At 41.5% G+C, this 26,664-nt stretch overlaps 1 protein-coding gene and 1 long non-coding RNA gene across 4 annotated transcripts in view; both read right to left on the reverse strand.

Moving 5' to 3' along the window:
• efr3a (EFR3 homolog A (S. cerevisiae)) overlaps positions 1-26,664 on the reverse strand; it is a 251,567-nt gene that overhangs the window by 185,605 nt on the left and 39,298 nt on the right. For all 3 annotated transcript variants that reach the window (XM_021612602.2, XM_021612601.2, XM_021612600.2), the window contains 2 exons: positions 13,569-13,645; positions 3,573-3,700 (listed from right to left, as the gene is read on the reverse strand). In XM_021612602.2, the coding sequence (XP_021468277.1) occupies positions 3,573-3,700; positions 13,569-13,645 (205 nt within the window). The remainder of the gene's footprint in view (positions 1-3,572; positions 3,701-13,568; positions 13,646-26,664) is intronic.
• LOC110529930 lies at positions 20,281-24,042 on the reverse strand. The gene is made up of 3 exons (XR_002474453.2): positions 21,321-24,042; positions 21,064-21,229; positions 20,281-20,889 (listed from the first exon to the last, which is right to left on the reverse strand). It is a non-coding gene; the product is annotated as an uncharacterized LOC110529930 (long non-coding RNA).

The raw sequence follows: 26,664 nt of genomic DNA on the forward strand, positions 1-26,664 counted from the left end.
GCTTGGGAATTTTTTTTGTATCTAAATCCGGCTTTAAACTTCTTCACAACAGTATCTCGGACCTGCCTGGTGTGTTCCTTGTTCTTCATGATGCTCTCTGCGCTTTTAACGGACCTCTGAGACTATCACAGTGAAGGTGCATTTATACGGAGACTTGATTACACACAGGTGGATTGTATTTATCATCATTAGTCATTTAGGTCAACATTGGATCATTCAGAGATCCTCACTGAACTTCTGGAGAGAGTTTGCTGCACTGAAAGTAAACTGGCTGAATAATTTTGCACGCCCAATTTTTCTGTTTTTGATTTGTTAAAAAAGTTTGAAATATCCAATAAATGTCGTTCCACTTCATGATTGTGTCCCACTTGTTGTTGATTCTTTACAAAAAATACAGTTGTATATCTTTATGTTTGAAGCCTGAAATGTGGCAAAAGGTTGCAAAGTTCAAGGGGGCCGAATACTTTCGCAAGGCACTGTATAATGCTATTTCTGACTTCTGTTGACTACACAACATGGCAGATGTCTGGGTTTTTTTGTTCTCTGAGAAGCCGTACTCAGATTATAGCATGGCGTGCATTTTCCATAAAGTTTTTTCGAAATCTGACACAGAGGTTGCATTAAGGAGAAGTGTATCTATAATTCTGTGCATAATAGTTGTATCTTTTATTAATGTTTATTATGAGTATTTCTGTAAATTCATGTGGCTCTCTGCAAAATCATCCGATGTTTTGGAACTACTGAACGTAACGTAACGCGCCAATGTAAACAGAGATTTTTGGATATAAATATGAACTTTATCGAACAAAACATGCATGTATTGTGTAACATGAAGTCCTATGAGTGTCATCTGATGAAGATCAAAGGTTAGTGATAAATTAATCTCAATTTCTGCTCTTTGTGACTCCTCTCTTTGGCTGGAAAAATGGCTGTGTTTTCCTGTGACGTTTGCTTTCGCTGTAAAGCCTTTTTGAAATCGGACACTGTGGTGGGATTAACAAGAAGTGTATATTTAAGATGGTGTAAAATACTTGTATGTTTGAGGAATTTTAATTATGGGATTTCTGTTGTTTTGAATTTGGCGCCCTGCACTTTCACCGGCTGTTGTCATATCGATCCCGTTAGGAAGATCTCAGCCCAAAGAGGTTAAGAAAAATACGTGTTAAGTAAAAATAATAATTAAAGAGCAGCAGTAAAATAACATTAGCATGACTATATACATGGGGTACAGGTACAGAATCAATATGCAGGGGCACCGGTTAGTCGAGGTAATTGAGGTAATATGTACATGTACTGTAGGTAGAGGTAAAGTGACTATGCATGAATAAAAAAATAGAGTAGCAGCAGCGTAAAAGAGTGTGGGGGGGGGGGGGGGACAACACAAACAGTCTGGGTAGCCATTTGATTAGCTGTTCAGAAGTCTTATGGCTTGGGGGTAGAAGCTGTTAAGAAGCCTTTTAGACTCCGGTACCACTTGCTGCTGTGCAGTAGCAGAGAGAACAGTCTATGACTAGGGTGGCTGGAGTCTTTGACAATTTTTAGGGCCTTCCACTGACATTGTCTGGTAAAGAGGTCCTGGATGTCAGGAAGCTTGGCCCCAGTACTGGGCCGTACGCACGACCATCTGTAGTGCCTTGCGGTCGGAGGCAGAGCAGTTGACATACCAGGCAGTGATGCAACCCGTCAGGATGGTCTCGATGAAGCAGCTGTAGAACCTTTTGAGGATCGAAGGACCCAAGCCAAATACTTTTCAGTCTCCTAAGGGGGAATATGCTTTTTATTTTTTGGGGGGGACCATGATAGTATGTTGGTGATATGTACACCAAGGAACTTGAAGCTCTCAACCTGCTCCACTACAGCCCCGTCAATGAGAATGGGGGTGTGCTCGGTCCTCCATTTCCTGTAGTCCACAATCATCTCCTTTGTCATCATCACATTGAGGGACAGGTTGCTCTCCTGGTATCACATGGCCAGGTCTAGGCCGTCTCATCGCTGTCGGTGATCAGGCCTACCACCGTTGTGTCGTCGGCAAACTTAATGATGGTGTTAAAGTCATTCCTGGGTAAACAGGGAGAACAGGAGGGGACTGAGCACGTACCCCTGAGGGGCCACCATGTTGAGGATCAATGTGGCAGATGTGTTGTTACCTACCCTTACCACCTGGGGGCGGCCCATCAGGAAGTCAGGGTCCTTAGTGCCCTCAAAGCGCATCACTAAGCTATGGTGCTGAACACTGAGCAGTAGTAAATGAATAGCACTCTCACATAGGTGTTCCTTTTGTCCAGGTGGGAAAGGGAAGTGTGGAGTGCAATAGAGATTGCATCGTCTGTGGATCTGTTGGGGTGGTATACAAATTGGAGTGGGTCTAGGGTCTCTGGGATAATGGTTTTGATGTGAGCCATGACCAGCCTTTCAAAGCACTTCAATTCTACAGACATGAGTGCTACAGGTCAGTGAAGGCACTTGCCAGTTGGTCAGCGCATGCTCGGAGTACATGTCCTGGTAATGCATCTGGCCCTGCTGCCTTGTGAATGTTGACCTGTTTAAAGGTCTTACTCACATCGGCTATGGAGAGCGTGATCACACAGTCGTACAGCTGATGCTCTGATGCATGCTTCAGTGTTCCTTGCCTCGAAGTGACCATAAAATAATTTAACTGGTAGGCTTGTGTCACTGGGCAGCTCGCGGCTGTGCTTCCCTTTGTAGTCTGAAATAGTTTGCAAGCCTTGCCACAATAGTCGATTCAATCTTAGTCCTGTATTGATGCTTTGCCTGTTTGATTGTTCATCGCAGGGCATAGCGGGATTTCTTATAACCGTCCGGTTTAGAGTCCAGTTACTTGAAAGCTGCAGCTCTACCCTTAGCACATTGCGGATGTTGCCTGTAATCCATGGCTTCTGGTTGGGGTAAGTAAGTATGGTCACTGTGGGGACGATGTCATCGATGCACTTATTGATGAAGCCAGTGACTGATGTGGTGCACTCCTCAATGCCATCGGAAGAATGCTGGAACATGTTCCAGTCTGTGCTAGCAAAACAGTCCTGTAGCTTAGCATCAGAGTCATCTGACGACTACCGTATTGAGCGAGTCACTGGTGTGGCCTGCTTTAGTGTTTGCTTGTAAGCAGGAGGATATAATTATGGTCAGATTTGCCAAATGGAGGGTGAGGGAGAGCTTTGTACAGATCTCTGTGTGTGGAGTAAAGGTGGTCTAGAGTTCTCTTTTTAACATGCTGGTAGAAATGAGGTAAAACGGATTTAAGTTTCCCTGCATTAATTATTGGTGTCCTTTTCCCTGCATTAAAAGGACAATATACTATTGTTTTTAGAAAGACCATTTGGAAAATGTATTTTTATTGAGTGAATGTATATATTGGTTGTCTTAATTTTGATAAGATATGAAATTGTAATGAATTGAAGGTTATTTGTTGATGTACAATTTTGGAAATACACAAAAAACTTTATGTAAATGAAAATAATTATTATTTGAAGAAGAGGCCACAAGAAGACAGTTGATTAGTTTATTGGGGTAGGGGTTGTTTCAAGGTCAATGGTCACTCGAAGGTCACTTACCCGTAGCGGTGGCGGACCACATCTCGGCTCAGTCGCTCCGCCAGGTAGGCCCCAATCCTGTCCAACTTCTCCGGGGCTGAAACCGCGTAGAAGGTGAGCTTCTCCATGTCTGACTTGGACAGGCCATCCTGAAAGAGTAGTACACAAGGGGTTACAGAAGCACCAAACATAAGAACATTGTCAGAAACTGAGGTAAAAGAAGAAGTATTGTTGTTTTTGTTATACGGGCATAATGAACATGATGCACTTGTTCAGTCCCCCTCATGGATTTCAAAGGAATGGAAAAGTGTAAGATATAGGGTGGAAAATCCCTCTAGCTTAAATTTACAGCAATTGAAATCCATGAGCGGAGTGAACAAATCAGGAAGAAGAGTGGAGAATCGGAAAATCAGCGCTGAAGTAATACTATAAGGGTGGGTGGGGGGGCAAGTCATTTTCAGGAAAGGCAGTTCGAAAAGCAGATTCTGCCATTTTTTAAATAATTCTAGCCCAATCAGCACTTGAACTGGACAGGGAATTGAAAATGACATTTCAATTCATTCATACCTCCGGCGCCGACAGAGATGGCCGCCTCGCTTCGCGTTCCTAGGAAACTATGCATTTTTTTGTTTTTTTACGTGTTATTTCTTACATTTGTACCCCAGGTCATCTTAGGTTTCATTACATACAGTCGAGAAGAACTACTGAACATAAGAGCAGCGTCAACTCACCATCAGTACAACCAAGAATATGACTTTCGCGAAGCGGATCCTGTGTTCTGCCTTTCACCCAGGACAACGGAATGGATCCCAGCCGGCGACCCAAAAAAACGACTTCGTAAAAGGGGGAAACGGAGCGGTCTTCTGGTCAGACTCCGGAGTCGGGCACATCGTGCACCACTCCCTAGCATTCTTCTCGCCAATGTCCAGTCTCTTGACAACAAGGTTGATGAAATCCGAGCAAGAGTAGCATTCCAGAGGGACATCAGCGACTGTAACGTTCTTTGCTTCACGGAAATATGGCTCACTGGAGAGACGCTATCGGAGACGGTGCAGCCAACTGGTTTCTCCACGCATCGCGCAGACAGAAACAAACATCTTTCTGGTAAGAAGAGGGGCGGGGGCGTATGCTTCATGGTTAACGTGACGTGGTGTGATCATAACAACATACAGGTACTCAAGTTCTTCTGTTCACCTGATTTAGAATTCCTCACAATCAAATGTCGACCGCATTATCTACCAAGGGAATTCTCTTTGATTATAATCACAGCCGTATATATTCCCCCCCAAGCAGACACATAGATGGCTCTGAACAAACTTTATTTGACTCTTTGCAAACTGGAATCCATTTATCCGGAGGCTGCATTCATTGTAGCTGGGGATTTTAACAAGGCTAATCTGAAAACAAGACTCCCTAAATTTTATCAGCATATCGATTGCGCAACAAGGGCTGGAAAAACCTTGGATCACTGCTATTCTAACTTCCTATAAGGCCCTGCCCCACCCTCCTTTCGGAAAAGCAGACCACGACTCCATTTTGTTGATCCCTGCCTACAGACAGAAACTAAAACAAGAAGCTCCCGCACTGAGGTCTGTTCAACACTGGTCCGACCAATCTGATTCCACACTCCAAGACTGCTTCCATCACGTGAACTGGGATATGTTTCGTATTGCGTCAGACAACAACATTGACGAATACGCTGATTCGGTGAGCGAGTTCATTAGAGCGTGCGTTGAAGATGTCGTTCCCATAGCAACGATTAAAACATTCCCAAACCAGAAACCGTGGATTGATGGCAGCATTCGCGTGAAACTGAAAGCCCGAACCACTGCTTTTAATCAGGGCAAGGTGACCGGAAACATGACAGAATACAAACAGTGTAACTATTCCCTCCGCAAGGCAATCAAACAAGCTAAGCGTCAGTATAGAGACAAAGTAGAATCTCAATTCAACGGCTCAGACACAAGAGGTATGTGGCAGGGTCTACAGTCAATCACGGATTACAAAAAGAAAACCAGCCCTGTCACGGACCAGGATGTCTTGCTCCCAGGCAGACTAAATAACTTTTTTGCCCGCTTTGAGGACAATACAGTGCCACTGACACGGACCGCAACTAAAACATGCAGACTTTCCTTCACTGCAGCCGACGTGAGGAAAACATTTAAACGTGTCAAACCTCGCAAGGCTGCAGGCCCAGACTGCATCCCCAGCCGCGCCCTCGGAGCATGCGCAGACCAGCTGGCTGGTGTGTTTACGGACATATTCAATCAATCCCTATCCCAGTCTGTTGTTCCCACATGCTTCAAAAGGGCCACCATTGTTCCTGTTCCCAAGAAAGCTAAGGTAACTGAGCTAAACGACTGAGCACTCACTTCTGTTATCATGAAGTGCTTTGAGAGACTAGTCAAGGACCATATCACCTCCACCCTACCTGACACCCTAGACCCACTCCAATTTGCTTAACGCCCAAATAGGTCCACAGACGATGCAATCTCAACCACACTGCACACTGCCCTAACCCATCTGGACAAGAGGAATACCTATGTGAGAATGCTGTTCATCGACTACAGCTCAGCATTTAACACCATAGTGCCCTCCAAGCTCGTCATCACCCTGGGTCTCGACCTCGCCCTGTGTAACTGAGTACTGGACTTCCTGACGGGCCGCCCCCAGGTGGTGAGGGTAGGCAACAACATTTCCACCCCGCTGATCCACAACACTGGGGCCCCACAAGGGTGCGTTCTGAGCCCTCTCCTGTACTGCCTGTTCACCCACGACTGCGTGGCCACGCACGCCTCCAACTCAATCATCAAGTTTGCGGACGACACAACAGTGGTAGGCTTGATTACCAACAACGACGAGACAGCCTACAGGGAGGAGGTGAGGGCCCTCGGAGTGTGGTGTCAGGAAAATAACCTCACACTCAACGTCAACAAAACTAAGGAGATGATTGTGGACTTCAGGAAACAGCAGAGGGAACACCACCCTATCCACATCGATAGAACAGTAGTGGAGAGGGTAGTAAGTTTTAAGTTCCTTGGCATACACAACACAGACAAACTGAATTGGTCCACCCACACAGACAGCATCGTGAAGAAGGCGCAGCAGCGCCTCTTCAACCTCAGGAGGCTGAAGAAATTCGGCTTGTCACCAAAAGCACTCAAACTTCTACAGATGCACAATCGAGAGCATCCTGTCGGGCTGTATCACCGCCTGGTACGGCAACTGCTCCGCCCACAACCGTAAGGCTCTCCAGAGGGTAGTGAGGTCTGCACAACGCATCACCGGGGGCAAACTACCTGCCCTCCAGGACACCTACACCACCCGATGTCACAGGAAGGCCATAAAGATCATCAAGGACAACAACCACCCGAGCCACTGCCTGTTCACCCCGCTATCATCCAGAAGGCAAGGTCAGTACAGGTGCATCAAAGCTGGGACAGAGAGACTGAAAAACAGCTTCTATCTCAAGGCCATCAGACTGTTAAACAGCCACCACTAACATTGAGTGGCTGCTGCCAACACACTGACTCAACTCCAGCCACTTTAATAATGGGAATGAATGGGAAATGATGTAAAATATATCACTAGCCACTTTAAACAATGCTACCTAATATAATGTTTACATACCCTACATTATTCATCTCATATGTATATGTATATACTGTACTCTATCATCTACTGCATCTTTATGTAATACATGTATCACTAGCCACTTTAACTATGCCACTTTGTTTACATACTCATCTCATATGTATATACTGCACTCAATACCATCTACTGTATCTTGCCTATGCCGCTCTGTACCATCACTCATTCGTATATCTTTATGTACATATTCTTTATCCCCTTACACTTGTAAGGTAGTAGTTTTGGAATTGTTAGCTCGATTACTTGTTGGTTATTACTGCATTGTCGGAACTAGAAGCACAAGCATTTCGCTACACTCGCAGTAACATCTGCTAACCATGTGTATGTGACAAATAAAATTTGATTTGATTTGATTTGAAATGTCCAATTCAACAACACTGAAAATGCCCATAAATTCAAATTCAAATTGTAATTCACATACAGTACCAGTCAAATGTTGACACACCTACTCATTCAAGGGTTTCTCTTTAATTGTACTATTTACTACATTGAGGAATAATAGTGAAGACATCAAAACTATGAAATACATGGAGTCATGCAGTAAGCAAAAAAGTGTTAAACATTTTTTTTTTTAAATGTAGATTCTTCAAAGTTGCCACCCTTTGCCTTGACAGCTTTGCACACTCTTGGCATTCTCTCAACCAGCTTCACCTGGAATGCTTTTCCAACAGTTTTGAATGAGTTCCCACATATGCTAAGCACTTGTTGGCTGCTATTCCTTCACTCTGCGGTCCAACTCATCTCAATTGGGTTGAGGTTGGGTGATTGTGGGGGCCAGGTCATCTGATGCAGCACTCCATCACTCTCCTTATTGGTCAAATAGCCCTTAAGCAGCCTGGAGGTGTGTTGGGTCATTGTCCTGTTGATTAACAAATGATAGTGGGACTAAGTGCAAACCAGATTGGATGGCGTATCACTGCAGAATGCTGTGGTAGCCATGCTGGTTAAGTTTGCCTTGAATACTAAATTTATCACAGACAGTGTCACCAGTAAAGCATCCCCACACAATCACACCTCTCACAAAGACACGGCAGTTGGAACCAAAAATGTCCAATTTGGGTTTATCAGCCCAAAGGACACATTTCCACTGGTCTAATGTCCATTGCTCATGTTTCTTGGACCAAGCAAGTCTCTTCGTATTATTGGTGTCCTTTAGTAGTGGTTTCTTTGCAGCAATTCGACCATGAAGGCCTGATTAATGCAGTCTCTTCTGAACAGTTGATGTTGAGATGTGTCTGTTACTTGAAATTTGTGAAGCATTTATTTGGGCTGAACATGGATCTTCCTTTGCTGTGGCGGTCCTCATGAGAGCCAGTTTCATCATAGCGCTTGATGGTTTTTGCAACTGCACTTGAAGAAACTTTCAAAGTTGTTGAAATTTTCCAGATTGACTGACCTTCATGTCTTAAAGTAATGATAGGCTGTCATTTATCTTTGATTATTTGAGCTGTTCTTGCCATAATACGGACTTGGTCTTTTACCGAAACAAATCTTCTGTATACCAACACAACTGATTGGCTGAAACGCATTAAGAAAATAAATTCCACCAATTAACTTTAAACAAGGCACACTTGATAATTGAAATGCATTTCAGGTGACAAACTGTTAAGGGATTTTTTTATCAATAATGACTAATTATGTATACATTTCAATCAGGACTGACTAATCAGAATACTATTATGTTACTGTATAGATATATGAATTTTATTTTTATCCTAGTACTGAATATAATGTGTGTAAATATAATCAAGAATTAGAACAATGACTGTCTGTTCCTTGGTAGAAATGAATGAACTTATCGTCAGACTGGCTAGTATGCTTATCTACACAGGAAGACCTTGGCTCATAAATTATATTAAATTGGTGTGGGACGATGTGGGAAGGCTTGAGATACTGCCTTTGTACCAGGGTGAAGAAGAGACGGGACAGTTAGAAAACTAATGACGTCATTTTCAGTTTATAACCTGTGATAAAATGTTTCATGTTCAGTACTCTCGAGAATAAACGCTAACGATTGATTTTGAGACTGGTCTCTGTCCATTTTATGCAAATAAGACTCTTACAAATTCTTAGAAGTGGGCAGAGTGTTAAATTTAAATTGGGTATTAAAGCATGTAGGAATTTAATTCCAGTAACACAAACCTCATGAAGCTGGTTGAGAGAATTCCAAGAGTGCATAGCTGTCCTCAAGGCAAAGGGTGGCTACTTTGAAGAATCTCAAAAATAAAATGGTGTTTAAATTAACACTTTTTTGGTTACTACATGATTCCATATGTGTTATTTCATAGTTTTGATGTCTTCACAATTATTATTACAATGTAGAAAATAATACAAATAAAGAAAAACCCTGGACTGAGTACGTGTGTCCAAACTTTTAGCTGGTACTGTATGTCAACCCGATGTGTGGGCGGTGGAAGTTATGGAGTGTTGTCCTTGAATTTAAATCATATAGCCGTTAACGTTAGGGTCAGATGGGGGACGGGAGAGAAAGAGTGTTTGAGAGTTGAGGTATTAATCAAGGTTCAGAGGTAAATCACAGAGGTTAAGACATCGTTAAACGCTGTCAAGCGCTGGAACATGCATGTTCAGATGGATGTCTGTCTGATGTAGAGGGAGGGTGTTCATTAAACTTGTGATCTCCTGACGCTCTGGATGCATCCCAAAGAACACCCTATTCCCAATATAGTGCACTTCTTTTGGCAAGGGTCGCAGAGGGCTCTGCTCAAAAGGGAATAGAGTACCATTTGGGATGCATGCTTTATGGCAAATCACATTCACTGTGTCCTTGCTTTCTCCTTATCAGTATGTTTTCTCCATCCCACACATACTGTGTGGGTGTGTGTTTGCATGACATGATGTCCTCCAAGCCCATTACAATGATAACACGCAATATTAAATGAAAATGCATAATAAATAAAGTATTACATTATACTACACACATACAATATCGGACCATGGACACTAATGTACACTATGCATAGGTTTGAAAAACTACAGATAATTTACCAAAGTTACTGTAAATGTCCTTTTTGTAATAAAAGTATGGCAATCTATGGAAACTTTGGTAATTTATACTTGATTTAAAACATTTACATAAAATATTAATTGTTTCCTCAATCTGTATATCCGTGTCCATATTTACATGACTTTCTATCTGATAGACCATACGGTTCAAGAGAAAATAGCCTAATTCATTTTTAAAAGCATCTAATCAACAATGATATAATTTGCTATCAACTCTGCAACCCTTCCAACTATTGCCTTTAAGAACTGTCACCAGTTTGGCCCCAAAACATAGAGGCATAGATATAATCAATTAAATCAAAGTGTGTAAAACAAGAATATTCCACACCGAAAACCTCAAATTAAAAAACACCAGTGGTATTCACTTAGTTTTTTGGTTATTTGTATTACAGCTTTGGCATTATTTTTTTCATATTAAAACATCTTGTTATTTTTCATATATTTTACATGTTATGAATGTTACCTAAAAGCCTTTAAAGTTCCCAACAATATGGTAGTTTACTAGTCAATTTTGACATTTACCAGTAACATGCTCTTTGAAACCCTAACTATGCACATACTTACACATACATACACATACTATATAGTAATGGAATATGGTCCATTACATTTTAACTGGGTCAATTCCTGAAATGAATTGATATTAAACTAATTGACTGGGAATTCCCTTCATGAAATGACTGAGCTCATGTGGAATTGACCCTGACCCTGTGTTAGATTCTAGCCTGAAATATACTTATTAATAGTACCACACTAGAATGTATTTATTACTTTACGTGTATAAGGAATGATTATGTTGGGGTCAATGAAGGGTGAATAGGAACTTGGTGTATGGAAAGTTACTGAGTGAGACAAGGGGAAGTGCAGAAAGTTCATATTATGTCCCATGTTTCCAAGGAGGGAGGTGAAGGGCAATAGTTAGTGTTATAGAGTGATAAATGATGCTGGCTCATCTAAGCAATAGGCGTCACAATCACTGGTCCTAGGTTGGTAACTGTTCTATGAGCAATAGAGAAAGTTAGTTGGTTATTGGTCTCCATGATAGTGGTGTAAATCAGTTCCTAATAAACGACAAGTAAAGATTACATCCTGTGTCCTCCAATTACATGTTAGTCTTTTCAAGATACTGCAGTTAGTCTCTGATAAGGCAGGCCAGCTGCGGAACCAGGGAGGAGCGAGGAATTCGGCTCGAGGTCAAGTCAACAGATGAAGTGAAAAGAAACCCCTGGGACGGGGGCCAGAGGGGCCCAACGCAACAATCCTCCTACTACAGTTCTATCTCAAAAACATTCACTTCCACACCCACGAAGGTTCTAGCATCAGGCAGGGTCATGACTACACCAGTGAGAGGAACCAATTAAGTTCCTGCCTAGCAACAGAGATGCATTGGCTGTCTAGATGTGCAAGGAGTTGACCCCGCCTAGTTGGAGGTAATAAATATATGTTCTTGTGTCATCATGCTTCATCTCTGCAGCTGTTTGACCCAGTGGGTGAATAAACTTGGTTTGAGCTTTTTTTTGTCGTCCGTTTGAGCTTTTACTCTGTATGTTCAGAACTTGGTTGGAATATTGAACTATTACTATAGTGAATTGAAAAGAGATAGGAAGAGCACAATAAAGTGAAACCATTTTGGTAACACTTTCTATGAAGTACATATGAATAACATAATTTATGAGTTGCATGCACAGCTTCGCTTAAATGCCCATATCATACATTGACACCGTCAAATAAAATGTTACCAGGTCAGCTAACTCATGCATTTCTTTCTTTCTATTGTGGAAAATTATTTGCCTGGCTACTCATCCACATCGTTCCGGCAAACTGACCTTTCTTTTCCACAATGAGTCTGGATTTGCCTCCCTCTCCGATGATTTCTAGAACACATTCTGACCATTCTGATTGGTCCCAGAAAGCAATAGGTTGGGCCAGAGCCGGCCTACATGATGACGTTATCAACTTTGATACTGTGATTGGTTAGATTTGTAAGAGACTATCCAATTACTGATGCATTTGTTTTGTATAACACACCTCCTTTTGAAGTCACAAAAAATGACTTCTAGGATGGCAGTTTCAGACCGACTGTACGTAGCAACTGATAGAGCAGAGAAACTAAATTCCGGGTGAGTCATCAGGCAAGAAGATGATCAGGCTCTACTTAAAAGACTACAAATACCTACTATAGTGTTTTATAATTGCACATAGAAAGAGTATCTGATACATCTACAACAGAGAGACTCCGTTGTATGTCCTACACATTTTACACAAGGGGGAGGGAAGAAAAAAAATGACTGTCCCCCGAGTAATGTCGCCAGAGTATTTTTCCAGCACCTGCTCTGAGTGATAATTCACTTGACAATGTCGCAACCATTTGTGCATTCCGACTCCCCCTGCACCTGTTTGCGTACACTAAAGGCCCTTGAGATTGAGACAGACACAGTGTGAGAGAGAACGAAAAGAGACTCCCTTGTGTATGTGATTCTGCATACCACACACACACACCACACACAATTAGCTTTTTTCATTAAAAACAGGGTTAAGGATTCAAACAGCTGTTAATAGTTGTCGTGTCAAGGTTATCAAAAGCAATGTCACACAAATAGATTTGTCAAACCATAACGGTTACGTGCCGCGTTACGGCAGGCCAATTATGGGTAATGTCTGAAATAGCACCCTATTCCCTACATAGTGCACTACTTTTGACCAAAAATGGTGTTTGAACTTGAGGCAAATTTCTCATCATAACAGCGACACAGGGTCTCCAAAGCAAGCTAAGCACTGGGGTAACAATGGGCTTGGATGCATGCACTACCACACAATCCTATTTGTGTTATCAAGTTGGTTGTAGTGACAGCTATTTAGTAAATGGCTTGTTATCGCTATGATAAACTGTTAGAGTGCAATGGTTAGGACTAGATGTGTTAATATTGGTCTGTCAGCTGATGATGACCATTGTTCATCATGACAGTTTAGGGCTGTAGGCAATTTTTTAAATCATGAGATTTAATTATGATAATGAGATGGTGTTTGCCATTTACGCATCATAGGCAAATTTAGATTTTGAAAGATGGTTGGAAACTAAAAGGAAATCATTTGAATAAGTCAAATGAGCTTTCAGGTCACACACTCCATGACTACAAAATTCCATGACTACGAAATTATAACCTACGCTTCCCGAAATGTTTGTTTGGCAGTCGTGTATGCTACTTTCCACTCAGTCTAGGGAAAAACTACAGGAAAGGATTGGCATTTTAAACAAATGTCTATAACCAAAGATGTGTTATCGAAGTAATGTCATTAAAATGTATTGTCAAATGCATCTTGTAACAGAGGTAAAATACTCACTTTGGGGTCCTCTGGGAAGATGTTATCAACCAGGCGTTTGTACCTGGGCCTCAGGGGTCCACAGCAGCCACAAACTCCTGGAACACAAAACATACTAATTTTAAAACACACAACAGGTGACACAACAATAAAACAAATGATGATTATCATCTGATCCCAACATTGCATCAAGAAATACCAACTACTCTATAAATTACCACGCATCATTAATATGGGTAATTAAATTTTGCCTTGACTGTTTATGTACAGCGACTGTCCCTACACGCTGAATCTTGACCTTAAAAGCAAGAAAGCTACAAAATAGAATGGAATAGGGTAACAATTTTAATTAAGGCAAATTAGTATTAACATCACTCAGTTGAATAATCAGCATTAACCAATAACTCAGAGTGACAGGCGACAAAGTGTGTGCAAGAAAGAAAAAAAGAGATTGAATGCGTTTGTGCACATGTATGCATGTTTGCTCACGCCCAAGTGTGTGTGTGTGTTCAATTCACATTCATGGCCAGTACGAGGCCATTGTCCATCTTCAGAGAAACGTCAGAGCTAGGGTGTTTTACAGATCTCAGGATGCAGTGGACCAAAGCAAAGGTAAAATAACAAGTCAGTCCTGTGACAATAGATCAATGTGGAGAGGTGTTTCGCATTAAGAACAGAACCCAACACTATGGCCACATTTTATATAACGGCTTCAGGAAAGAAACAATAAGAAACACAGCGCAGCGGTCTAAGGCACAGCATCGCAGAGCTAGAGGTGTCACTACAGACCCGGGTTCCATCTCAGGCTGTGTCGCAGCCAGCCACGACTGGGAGACCCCTGAGGCGGAGCACAATTGGCCCAGCATCATCCGGGTTAGGGGAGGGTTTGACCGGCTGGAATGTCCTTGTTCCATCGCGTTCTAGCGACTCCTTGTGGCAGCCAGGCGCATGCACGCTGACTTCGGTCACCAGCTGTACGGTGTTTCTGCCGACACATTGGTGTAACTGGCTTCTGCGTTAAGCAAGCAGTGTGTCAAGAAGCATTGCTGCTCAGCGGGGTCGTGTTTCGGAGGACGCCTAGCTCTCGACCTTCGCCTTTCCTGAGTCCGTACAGGAGTTGCAGCGATGGGACAAGACTAAACTACCAATTACATAATCATTGGGGACAAATAAAATGGGGTAAAAAGTAACAAAAAATAATTAAATAAAAAGTTCAACCATAGAATTGTACTTTACACACAAAAAAATGAACAGTAACACTTTCTATAATAAAGGGCAACAACGCAAAACAACTACTTATTTGGTTGAAAATGTCCTATGTATCGTCGATATTAGAAACATTCATTCCAGTGCCAAAATTTACAAAAAAGTATAGGTAGCATTATTTTGGTGATAGTCAGGGAGTAGATTCCAAAAAACATGTTTTAAGAAACTTTAGTAAATTTATTGGAAATGTTATACAGAAATATCTAATTTACATAAATATTTACACCCCAGAGTGGAAGCACCTTCGGCAGCAATTAGCTGTAAGTCTAAGAGCTTTCCACACCTGGATTGTGCAACATTTGCCCATTATAATTTTCAAACTTCTTCAAGCTCTGTCAAATTGGTTGTTGATCATAGCTAGACAACCATTTTCAAGTCTTGCCATAGATTTTCAAGTAGGTTTAAGTCAAAACTGCAACTTGGCCACTCAGGAACATTCACCGTCTTCAAGGTAAGCAACTGCAATGTAGATTTGGCCTTGTGTTTAAGGTAATTGTCCTGCTGAAAGGTGAACTCCTCTCTCAGTGTCTGCTGGAATTCAGACAACCACTAGGATTTTGCCTGTGATTAGCTCTATTGTTTCTTTTCATCCCCCACAAAAAACCTAGTCCTTGCCGATGACAAACATACCCAAAACATGATGCAGCCACCACTATGCTTGAAAATATGTAGAGTGGTACTCAGTAATGTGTTGTATTTGCCCCAAACATAACTGTATTCAGGACAAAAAGTTAATTGCTTTGCCACATTTTCTGCTGTATTGCTTTAGTGCCTTGTTGCAAACAGGATGCATGTTTTGGAATATTTTTATTCTGTACAGTATTTTGGAGTACCTACAGTGTTGTTGATCCATCCTCAGTTCTCTCTTATCACAACCATTAAACTAACTGTTTAGAGTGGTTAAGTTTTGGATTACAATCATGCTGATTTGCCCACCAACACAGGATTGTAATGATGAACTGATTGCACTCTATTCAATCGTGGCAGCAGAATCTCCAGACAGACCTTCCCATTATGACGTGGTGTCTTGTTTACATGAGACAACACGTCACCATGACATGTTGAACGAACACTTGACCCTTAAGCCCTTCATGGAGTGACCACTTCCTGATTTGCTTGATTGTGATCATGCAAGTCTGCCAATGTTTTGGGAAAAATTTGCATTGAGAGGATGCGCACTTACATCCCAACTGCCAGCTGTCAATACTCCAAAATTCAAAACCCATTAGCGAGCATCCTGTGTCCTGCTGCAACCTGTTTTGTAACTTGACTCGCTATGAAACACTGATAGACAGACCAACACTCAGGTAGTAGATAGTGAAAAAGTTGTAAAGCAAAAAAAAAAAAAAAAAAAATGGTACAGAAGGACACACTCTGCTACTCGTCTGTGACTTGGCTAAAGTGGCCTGGCTTCTCAATGTGCACGCTAGCTACTACGAACTACCTTCATTGACAAACACAGAGATGGAAGTATCTAGTGATTTTGGGCACAAATAAAGCACAAGCTACACACTGTAACAGCTTGCTGAAGATTAAATTGTAAACATGTTCTAAGAAATCCATCCTGATCACAGTCGGCAGCTGCTAACTCGATATGGTCTGCAGTAACACATCCACATCGAACCAAACCCCCAAGACTACATTTTATTTGTTTTTATGAGCAGCAGAAAAACAAAATATGTAATCAGTGAAAACAAATAAGGTTTGAAAACAAATAAGGAACTGGCTGAAATGCAAAAATATTGTCCCATTACAAAACTAGACCCATAGAGATATCCAAGAATAAACTAACTTTACCCCAGTCAGTGTGTGTTCAGAGAGAGATAATTTACAAACTAAATGCCACATGTTAATGGACATTACTAGAACTCAAAACCCAACTCTCAAATATGCCAAGGAAAAAACTGATCAAAACCCATGGAATACCACAGGCTCTCCTGGCTGAAGCCCATGCTTGAGAGATACAGTATAAGCATTCTGTTCCACAAAGACTGGTCATCAACCCATTAATGAAATAATATCAGCCTATTGTATTGGGGTTTAAAAAAGGATAGGTGATGACATTTGTTTGCAAGAAAGTAACATCTAAGCAATGAAGCTATGAATAAGACCGTAGCCTAGAGATTAACTGGAGAAGAATGCAATTGTTGAATTTACAGTTGAAGTCGGAAGTTTACATACACTTAGGTTGGAGTCATTAAAACTTGTTTTTCAACCACTCCACGAAGTTCTTGTTAAACAAACTGCCGTTTTTGCAAGTCGGTTAGGTGTGCTACAGTGTGCATGACAAGTAATTTTTCCAACAATTGTTTACAGACATATTAATTCACTATCACAACTCCGGTGGGACAGAAGTTTACATACACTAAGTAGACTGCCTTTAAATAGCTTGGAAAATTCCAACAAATGATGTCATGGCTTTAGAAGCTTCTGATAGGCTAATTAACATTTCAGTCAATTGGGGGTGTACCTGTGGATGTATTTTAAGGCCTACCTTCAAATTCAGTGCCTCTTCACTTGACATCATGGAAAAATCTAAAGAAATCAGCCAATACCTCAGAAAATAATTGTAGACCTCCAAAAGTCTGGAACTTACTCCCAAGGTTGAACCAAACACCTGAAGGTACCACGTTCATCTGTACAAACAATAGTACGCAAGTATAAACACCATGGGACCACGCAGCCATCATACCGCTCAGGAAGGAGACGCCTTCGGTCTCTGAGAGATGAGCGTACTTTGGTGTGAAAAGTGCAAATCAATCCCAGAACAATAGCGAAGGACCTTGTGACGATGCTGGAGGAAACGGGTACAAAAGTATCTATATCCACAGTAAAATTAGTCCTACATCGACATAACCTGAAAGGCCGCTCAGCAAGGAAGAAGCCACTGCTCCAAAACTGCCATAAAAAAGCCAGACTACGGTTTGCAACTGCACATGGGGACAAAGATTGTACTTTTTGGAGAAATGTCCTCTGGTCTGATGAAACAAAAATAGAACTGTTTGGCCATAACGACCATCGTTATGTTTGGAGGAAAAAGGGGAACGCTTGCAAGCCGAAGAACACCATCCCAACCATGAAGCACGGGGGTGGCAGCACCATGTTGTGGGGATGCTTTGCTGCAGGAGGGACTGATGCACTTCACAAAATAGATGTCATCATGAGAAGGAAAATTATGTGGATATATTGAAGCAGCATCTCAAGACATCAGTCAGGAAGTTATAGCTTGGTTGCAAATGGGTCTTCCAATTGGACAATACACCCAAGCAAACTTCCAAAGTTGTGGAAAAATGGCTTAAGGACAACAAAGTCAAGGTATTGGAGTGGCAATCACAAAGCCAATCACTCAATCCTATAGAACATTTGTGGGAAGAATTGAAAAAGTGTGTGTGAGCAAGGAGGCCTATAAACCTGACTCAGTTACACCAGCTCTGTCAGGAGGAATTGGCCAAAATTCACCCAACTTATTGTGGGAAGCTTGTGGAAGGCTACCCGAAACTTTGACCCAAGTTAAACAATTTAAAGGCAATGCTACCAAATACTAATTGAGTGTATGTAAACTTCTGACCCACTGGGAATGTGATGAAAGAAATAAAAGCTGAAATAAATCGTTCTCTCTACTATTATTGACATTTCACATTGTTAAAATACAGTGGTGATCCTAACTGACATAAGACAGGGAATTGTTACTAGGAATAAATATCAGGAATTGTGAGAAAGTGAGTTTGAAGTTTACATACACATTAGCCAAATACATTTAGACTTCAACTGTATATAGATATCCTAAACTAAATTGTTTTGATAACTTTCAAATGTAGCAACAGGTCCATGTAGAATGAACAACAATTTACATAATACCATAGAGGCAGTCTTCTACCAATATAACAATGTGCGCCTTTCATTGTCATTCCCAGCTATTACACATTCTGTGCCTATCTGCATTTTGTCTGGTGGTAATAGGGCTACCTTGGCAAAAATGGTGGTCATATCTGCATGTGTGGTGTCCCGTACACAACAGGAGTTCCCTGATCCTGGTGCAAAATACATATAGTTTCTCCCTCCCCATATTTACTAATACCATTCAATTCAATAATAAAAAAAGACAACACAAGTAAAAGTTGTGTCCAGTAAAAGTTTAATGCCGAGTGCCAGGTCTCTCTCCATTTAGAGACTTCAATATCAAGCCTGTCTGTCTGTCAGTCAGGACTTCATCACATCATCTTGCAAATCTGTGTGCTGGCTCTATAAATGTTTCCATGAACACATACAGTCACTATTCTATTACCAATGGCAGTTAGGCTAGGTAATATCTGAAACACGAACGGGTACTATGTTGAAGTTTGAACAGGTCAGATACAACCTCCCAACTATGGTCTCCCTATCACATGAATGAGGCTGAAATATGGCAAAAGCATCTCCAGTCCATCTGTAGAAATAATAAGTTTGTCAGTGACACGTGGAATGAAAATGGTGTTGCTATTACTGGACATTTGTGCTGTACAGTATTATTAGTAATCACGTCCTTGTGGATGTGTTGAGTGCCATGTCTCTCTGCATCTCTGAACACATGCACAGTCACGGTTCTATTACCAATGGCAGTTATGGCTAGGTGATATCTGACACAAACATACAGTGCCTTCGGAAAGTATTCAGACCCTTTCACTTTTTTCACATTTTGTTAAGTTCTTATTTCAAAACTGATTCAATTGTAGTTTTTTCCTCATCAATCTACACACAATATCCCATAATGACAAAGCAATAGAAATGTTTGCTAATTTATGAAATAAAAAAACTGATACTTCACATTTACATAAGAATTCAGACCCTTTACTCAGTACTTTGTTGAAGCACCTTTAGCAGTGATTACAGCATTGAGTCTTCTTGGGCATGTCGCTACAAGCTTGTCTCACCTGTATTTGGGGAGTTTCTCCCATTCTTCTCTGCAGATCCTCTCAAGCTCTGTCAGGTTGGATAGGGAGCAATGCTGCACAGCTATTTTCAGGTACCTCCAGAGATGTTTGATCGGGTTCAAGTCCGCGCTCTGGCTGGGCCACTCAAGGACATTCAGAGAGTTGTCCCAAAGCCGCTCCTGCGTTGTGTTGGCTGTGTGCTTAGGGTCGTTGTTCTGTTGGAACATGAACCTTTGCCCCAGTCGGAGGTCCTGAGCACCCAGGAGCAGGTTTTCATCAAAGAACTCTGTACTTTGCTCCGTTCATTTTTGCCTTCATCCTGACGAGTCTCCCAGTCCCTGCCGCTGAAAAACATCCCCACAGCATGATGCTGCCACCACCATGCTTCACCGTAGGGATGGTGCCAGGTTCCCTCCAGACGTGACACTTGGCATTCAGGCCAAATAGTTAAATCTTGGTTTCTGACCAGAGAATCCTGTTTGTCATGGTCTGAGAGTCTTTAGGTGCCTTTTGGCAAACTCCAAGCAGGCTGTCACGTGCCTTTTACTGAGGAGTGGCTTCCGTCTGGCCACTCTACCATAAAGGCCTGATTGTTGGATCGTTGTCCATCTGGAAGGAAGAACTCCAGAGCTCTGTCAGAGTGACCATCGGGTTCTTGATCACCACTCTGACCAAGGACCTTGTCTGCCAACTGCTCTAGGAAGAGTCTTGGTGGTTCCAAACTTCATCATTCTTAAAATGGAAGGAGGCCACTGTATTCTTGGAGACCTTCAATGCTGCAGACATTTTTTAGTACAGGCAAGAGGTGAGGCTGGAGGTGAGGTCTTTGACAGAGGCCGAATTGATGGGCAAAGTAGCGTAGATCTGCTCCTGGCTCATCGAAGATACTGGTCGGTCAGACACACACCACTGATTACATTATCAATGGTGGTTATGATTAGCCTGGTGGAACCATCCTGGTCGTTGCACTCACCTTCCTATTTCACTTCAGATATGATAAAATGTGAAGTGAAATAGAATGCAGTGAGGGCATGTTTGGATGTTTGGATGATGCTGAAGAGGTTCCCCTTTCTGGTCTTCTCTATGGTGCATGTTTTGCTGTAAACTGGACATCTCTCGAACAACTGCAGCAGGCAATCTTATGAGGTGGTGTTGACTGTGAGGACCTGTGACAGGGTGATATATAGATAGCCAAGTGGTAAATGCCATTTTGTTCTAAAGAAATGAGAAGCTTTTTTATGATGCGCTTCACAACCAAAAGGACTCTACTAGCTGCATCTGCTTTGCTGGGGAATTAGCCTACTAATTTAGAATAGGACTTTTCACATAACATACACTACCTGTCGAAGCCGTTTGTCATCATGGCAGTAACTCGGGTCACTATCAAAGGCCTCATGATGGCGTGTCCTTTTCATAGGAGTCGAGGGAGAGTCTGGCAACAACGGAGGTGGTGTCGCAAGGGTAATTGTGTCGCATGACACTTAGTCGGAGGTATTGCCTGACAAGCTGTGAAATGGCAAGTGAACAGTGAATTAAATTATTGTTGGAGGTCACTAAACCATTGCAATGACATTGCTGGATATGTTATGATACCCACCTGGTAGGTCCCGGCATCCGTTCATGACCAGGGGATCAGTCTGGCACCCAACTATGCACTTTGTCTAACAGAAAAACAGGGTCAACGACTGTCATCAACCCTCAATTATAGACATAGTTTGAGAAAAAACGTAACCTTGTTTGGATGCTAAATCTATGCTTAACAAATGTAGGCTGACTGGCTCGAGATTGAATTAGATTCAGGCCGGGGACGCCATTATACTATGAAACCAGCTATGACAAGTTTTGCTATGGCCCTGGGATGGCTGGAGTTTGTTGCTGCTAGTTAGTACATTGTTGTAGTCAGACACGAGTTAGCTAGTACCACCATAGCTGCATCCAATATATATTTGTTCCCTGGAAATGGGGTTGCACCTCAGAGGCTAATGTGACTGTTTCATATTAATACACAAAAATGTAGGGCTCTATTCAATCTGTAAAGATGAAGCATTACATTTTCCACGATAGAAATGTAAAAGGTAATTTCTGAATTGAGAAGCGTTTACCGTGAACGCAGTCTCAGCTAGAGCGGAAACTTTGCTTTCTTATTTAAATCACGCTGTAAAGCTGAACTTCCAAGATACGGATTGAATAGAGCCCTTAGTGGCATGGAAATAGGATAACATATAATTAATAGGAATCTGCCATATTATGATGTAGTCAAATTCATTATAGAGATGGCAATGTTGCCTTTACTGTTACTAGCAATTTTTGTAAAAGAAAATAGCTAGCAATGCTAAAATAGGTCATATACGGTGGTCCCCTCAAACTTAGTTAGCTGGCTAAAGTTATACTGCATCTAAAGTCAATCTGGCGACATCACAATCATACAAAAAGGTTTTCCAACTAATAATTTTCTTGTTTTGTAATTTTTTGTGTTTCCAAGCAAAATCGGCATTGTACCGAGTTAGGCTAACGTTAGTCAGCTAGGTAACTATCTAGACCGTTAGGGTAGCTAGCTAGCTAACGTCACTCGTCACTATCATCACTTGCATAGCTGACAATGATTATCAAAGTCTACAGACGCACAACCAGCAATTCGTGATCTAGCTACCTGTATACTCACCACCACTGGGGACCAACGAACTCCAACCAACTTCCACATGATAGGTTCCATCGGCAGGGCATGCAAACCAGTTGGCTGTGCATCCTGCTGGATGCATGCATTGCATGGTCAATCCGTACAGGGCTATTCAGTTTAAAATGGCAGCGATCCTTTGAAAGTATTGGGGGCGATGAAACAACGGAGCCCCACTTAATGAACAGAACGAAGCGGGCTGAGGGGCGATTTGCATGTGGAGTTTGGCAAAAGGGGGCATGATTTGTTAACATTGTAATCCAAACCCAACCTTAATTAACTCGATGTGACACACTAAGGTTCCAAACTCAGTTTTAGACAAGACTGACTTAATTACTCTAATTATCCTAATTACACTTTGTAGTCAATTCTAAAACTAGAATAAATGTTTCGGACTCATATTGATGCTACATAGGCCATTTTCAAAAGGGATTAGTTGATTTATAGGGGCAGTCGCTCTGTAATGACAAACGTTTTAATTATCTGAGTACTAAAGTGGGTACTCTAAAAAGATGGCGGATGAGACAGACTACGCACCAGTAAAGTAAAGAGACAGAAAACGCAGCGGAGAAGGAAAAAAAATCAATCATTACTGCTAACAGGTCTTTGACAAAACCGCTCTTCAAAGCTCAAACAAACTTCTGCAAAAGCATTTCCCAGCTGCCCCTTCCCTGACACTTCTAACGCAGAGGCGCTTTCTGGTATACAATACATTCTCATCATACAGGTAAAGCGAGGTCACTTTAACACCTAAGCAAAGTTATCTTCCTGGCACAAGGGAGCTTCAAGCAAAGTTATCTTCCTGGCACAAGGGAGCTTGACAGATCCCCAGGGCTCAAGAGTCATAAACTTCATTAATGCAGTGTATCAAAAGCCAGTCAGCAGGCAACCTTTCCAGGCCCAGCCTGTAAGATGGTCATTATGTAGCTGGCAATTACCTGCCACATTAAAGCACAGAGGAAAGAAGGGAGCCTGTGAATGTGTGTTAGTTAGTTAGCTTAATTGACGACTCAGCCCATAGGTTACGTCCCAAATGGCACCCTAATCCCTATGAAGTGCACTACTTTTGACCAGGGACCTATGGTAGGGACACAAGGAATAGGGTGCCATGTGGGAAGCCTTAAGCCTCACAGTGCCAGCTTTGAGTGAAACTGCGAAGGACTGGGGGATTAAAATAACCTTTGTTTATCCAGAAGGCATTCCAAGAAGCAATTCTTGTTTTTCTTTAGAATGGCTCTTTCAATAACAACCAGGTCAGGGAACAGTTGGTAGGAACATAAGGTAACCCTCCTTCGCAAGACGTTCATGGCAACATTATAATAATGATTTGACAGATGTTATGAATAGTAAAGACAAGAGATGTTATGACTGATACATACAGTATACAACATATCAATGACAGCTATAACATGCTCATGAGAAGTCTTACAATGTATTAAAACTTACTTCATCATGATGCATTATACCTGCAGGCTTCAAGTAAAGTACATTTTTTCATGCTGTGGATGATATGTTTGTTAATGATAATTGAGTGTTAGTGTGTTGGTTTGGTTAAGGGGCTTGAGTTTTTCCATATACAATACTAGTCCAAAGTTTGGATACCTACTCATTCAAGGGTTTTTCTTTATTTTTACTTTTTTCTACATTGAAGAATCTCAAATCTCAAATACATATTTTTTGGTTGCTACATGATTACATTTGTGTTATTTCATGGTGTTGAGGTCTTCACTATTATTGTACAAAGTAGCCACCCTTTGCCTTGATGACAGCTTTGCACACTCTTGGCATTCTCTCAACCAGCTTAACGAGGTAGTCACCTGGAATGCATTTCAATTAACAGGTGTGCCTTGCTAAAAGTTAATTTGTGGAATTTCTTTCCTTCTTAATGCATCTGAGCCAATCAGTTGTGTTGTGACAAGGTAGGGGTGGTATACACAGAAGATAGGGCTATTTTGTTAAAGTCCATTTTTTAACTTTTTATTTAACCTTAATTTAACTAGGCAAGTCAGTTAACCTCTCTTGGGTAGAGGGCAGTATTTTCACCTCCGGATGAAAAGCGTGCCCAAAGTAAACTGCCTGTTACTCAGGGCCAAAAGCTAGGATATGCATATAATTGGTAGATTTGGATAGAAAACACTAACGTTTATAAAACTGTTACAATAATGTATGTGAGTATAACAGAACTGATATGGCAGGCAAAAACACTGAGGACAAACCATCCAGGGAAAAAATAAAATTGAGATCACAGGATTTTCCATTTGTTTTCTATGGGATACCCTTATTATTAGAAACCTTTGTTACAGTTCCCATGGCTTCCACTAGATGTCTTTAGAAATTGTTCAATGTTTTTCTTTTGAGAAATGAAGAAGTAGTGCTATTCATTGTAAGTCACTCCAGGTGGACTCTACTGTTTTGATGCGTGTGAACTGGAGCGCGCTTCACGTTGTTTTTATCCGGTATTGGAAACAGTTTTGGATTAGGAACGTTGTTTGATATGTTTGGACCAAGTTTACAGGTAACTTATTAGATACTTTGTAGGCGGTGTATTTCTGAATCAAACGCGCCAGATAAATGGACATTTTTGGGACATAACGAAGGACATTATCGAACAAAAGGACCATTTGTGATGTTTCTGGGACAATTTGGAGTGCCAACAGAAGAAGATCTTCAAAAGGTAAGGCATGAATTATATCGCAATTTCTGACTTTTGTGGCGCACCTGCCTGGTTGAAACATGATTGTCATGTGTTTGTATGCGGGGCGCTGTCCTCAGATAAATCACATTGTTTGCTTTTGCCGTAAAGCCTTTTTGAAATCTGACACGGCGGATGGATTAACAAGAAGTTAAGCTTTATTTTGATGTATAACATATATTTTCAAGAATGTTAAATTTTTGAATTTGGTATTTTTGAATTACGCGCTCGGCAATTTCACCGGATGTTGGCCAGGTGGGACGCTACCGTACCACCTGCCCATAAGAAGTTAAGAACAAATTCTTATTTACAATAACGACCTACCGGGGAACAGTGGGTTAACTGCCTTGTTCAGGGGCAGAACAGATTTTTTCCTTGTCTGCTCAGGGATTCGATCCAGCAATCTTTTGGTTACTGCTCCAACCACTAGAATACCTGCCGCCCTTATGGCAAGAACAACTCAAATAACCAGAGAAACTTCAAGAGAAATTTCGAGAACTTTGAAAGGTTCAAGTGCAGTTGCAAAAACCATCAAGAGCTATGATGAAACTGGCTCTCATGATGACTGCCACAGGAAAGGAAGACCCAGAGTTACCTATGCTGCAGAGGATAAATTAGAAAGTTAAATACATCTCAGAATGCAGCCCAAATAAATGCTTCAGAGTTCAAGTAACAGACACATCAAGGAGTGTGTGAGAATCAGGCCTTCATGGTCAAATTGCTGAAAAGAAACTACTAACAGACACCAAGAAGAAGAAGAGACTTGCTTGGGCCAAGAAACATGATCAATGGACATTAGACCGGTGGAAATCTGTCCTTTGGCCTGATGAGTCCAAATGTGCGTTTTTTGGTTCCAACCACCTCGTCTATGTGAGACGCAGAGTAGGTGAATGGATGATCTCCGCATGTGTGGTTCCCATCGTGAAGCATTGAGGTGATGGTGTGATGGTGCTTTGCTAGTGACACAATCTGTGATTTATTTAGGATTCAAGGCACACTTAACCAGCATGGCTACCACAGCATTCTGTAACGATACGCCATCCCATCTGGTTTGCGGTTAGTGGGACTATCATTTGTTTTTCAACAGGACAATGACCCAACACACCTCCAGGTTGTGTAAGGGCTATTTGATCAAGAAGGAGAGTGATGGCGTGTTGCATCAGATGACCTGGCCTCCACAATCACCCAACCTCAACCCAATTGGGTGGTTTTGGAAGAGTTGGACCGCAGAGTGAAGGAAAAGCAGCCAACAAGTGCTCAGCATATGTGTGAAGTAGAGGTAGACCGATTATGATTTTTTCAACGCCGACACCGATTATTGGAGGACCAAACAAGCCGATACCGATTAAAAATCGGCAGATTTAAAAAAATTAAAATGTATTTGTATTAATGACAATTACAACAATACTGAATGAACACTTATTTTAACTTAATATAATACATCAATAAAATCAATTTAGCCTCAATTAGATAATGAAACGTTCAATTTGGTTTAAATAATGCAAAAACAAAGAGATAGATAGATAGATATATAAAAAAAAATGGTATTGTGTAGAATGCAAACCCATACATCTC

The sequence above is a fragment of the Oncorhynchus mykiss genome, chromosome 8 (genome assembly GCF_013265735.2).
Source record: "Oncorhynchus mykiss isolate Arlee chromosome 8, USDA_OmykA_1.1, whole genome shotgun sequence".
NCBI classification, from domain to species: domain Eukaryota; kingdom Metazoa; phylum Chordata; class Actinopteri; order Salmoniformes; family Salmonidae; genus Oncorhynchus; species Oncorhynchus mykiss.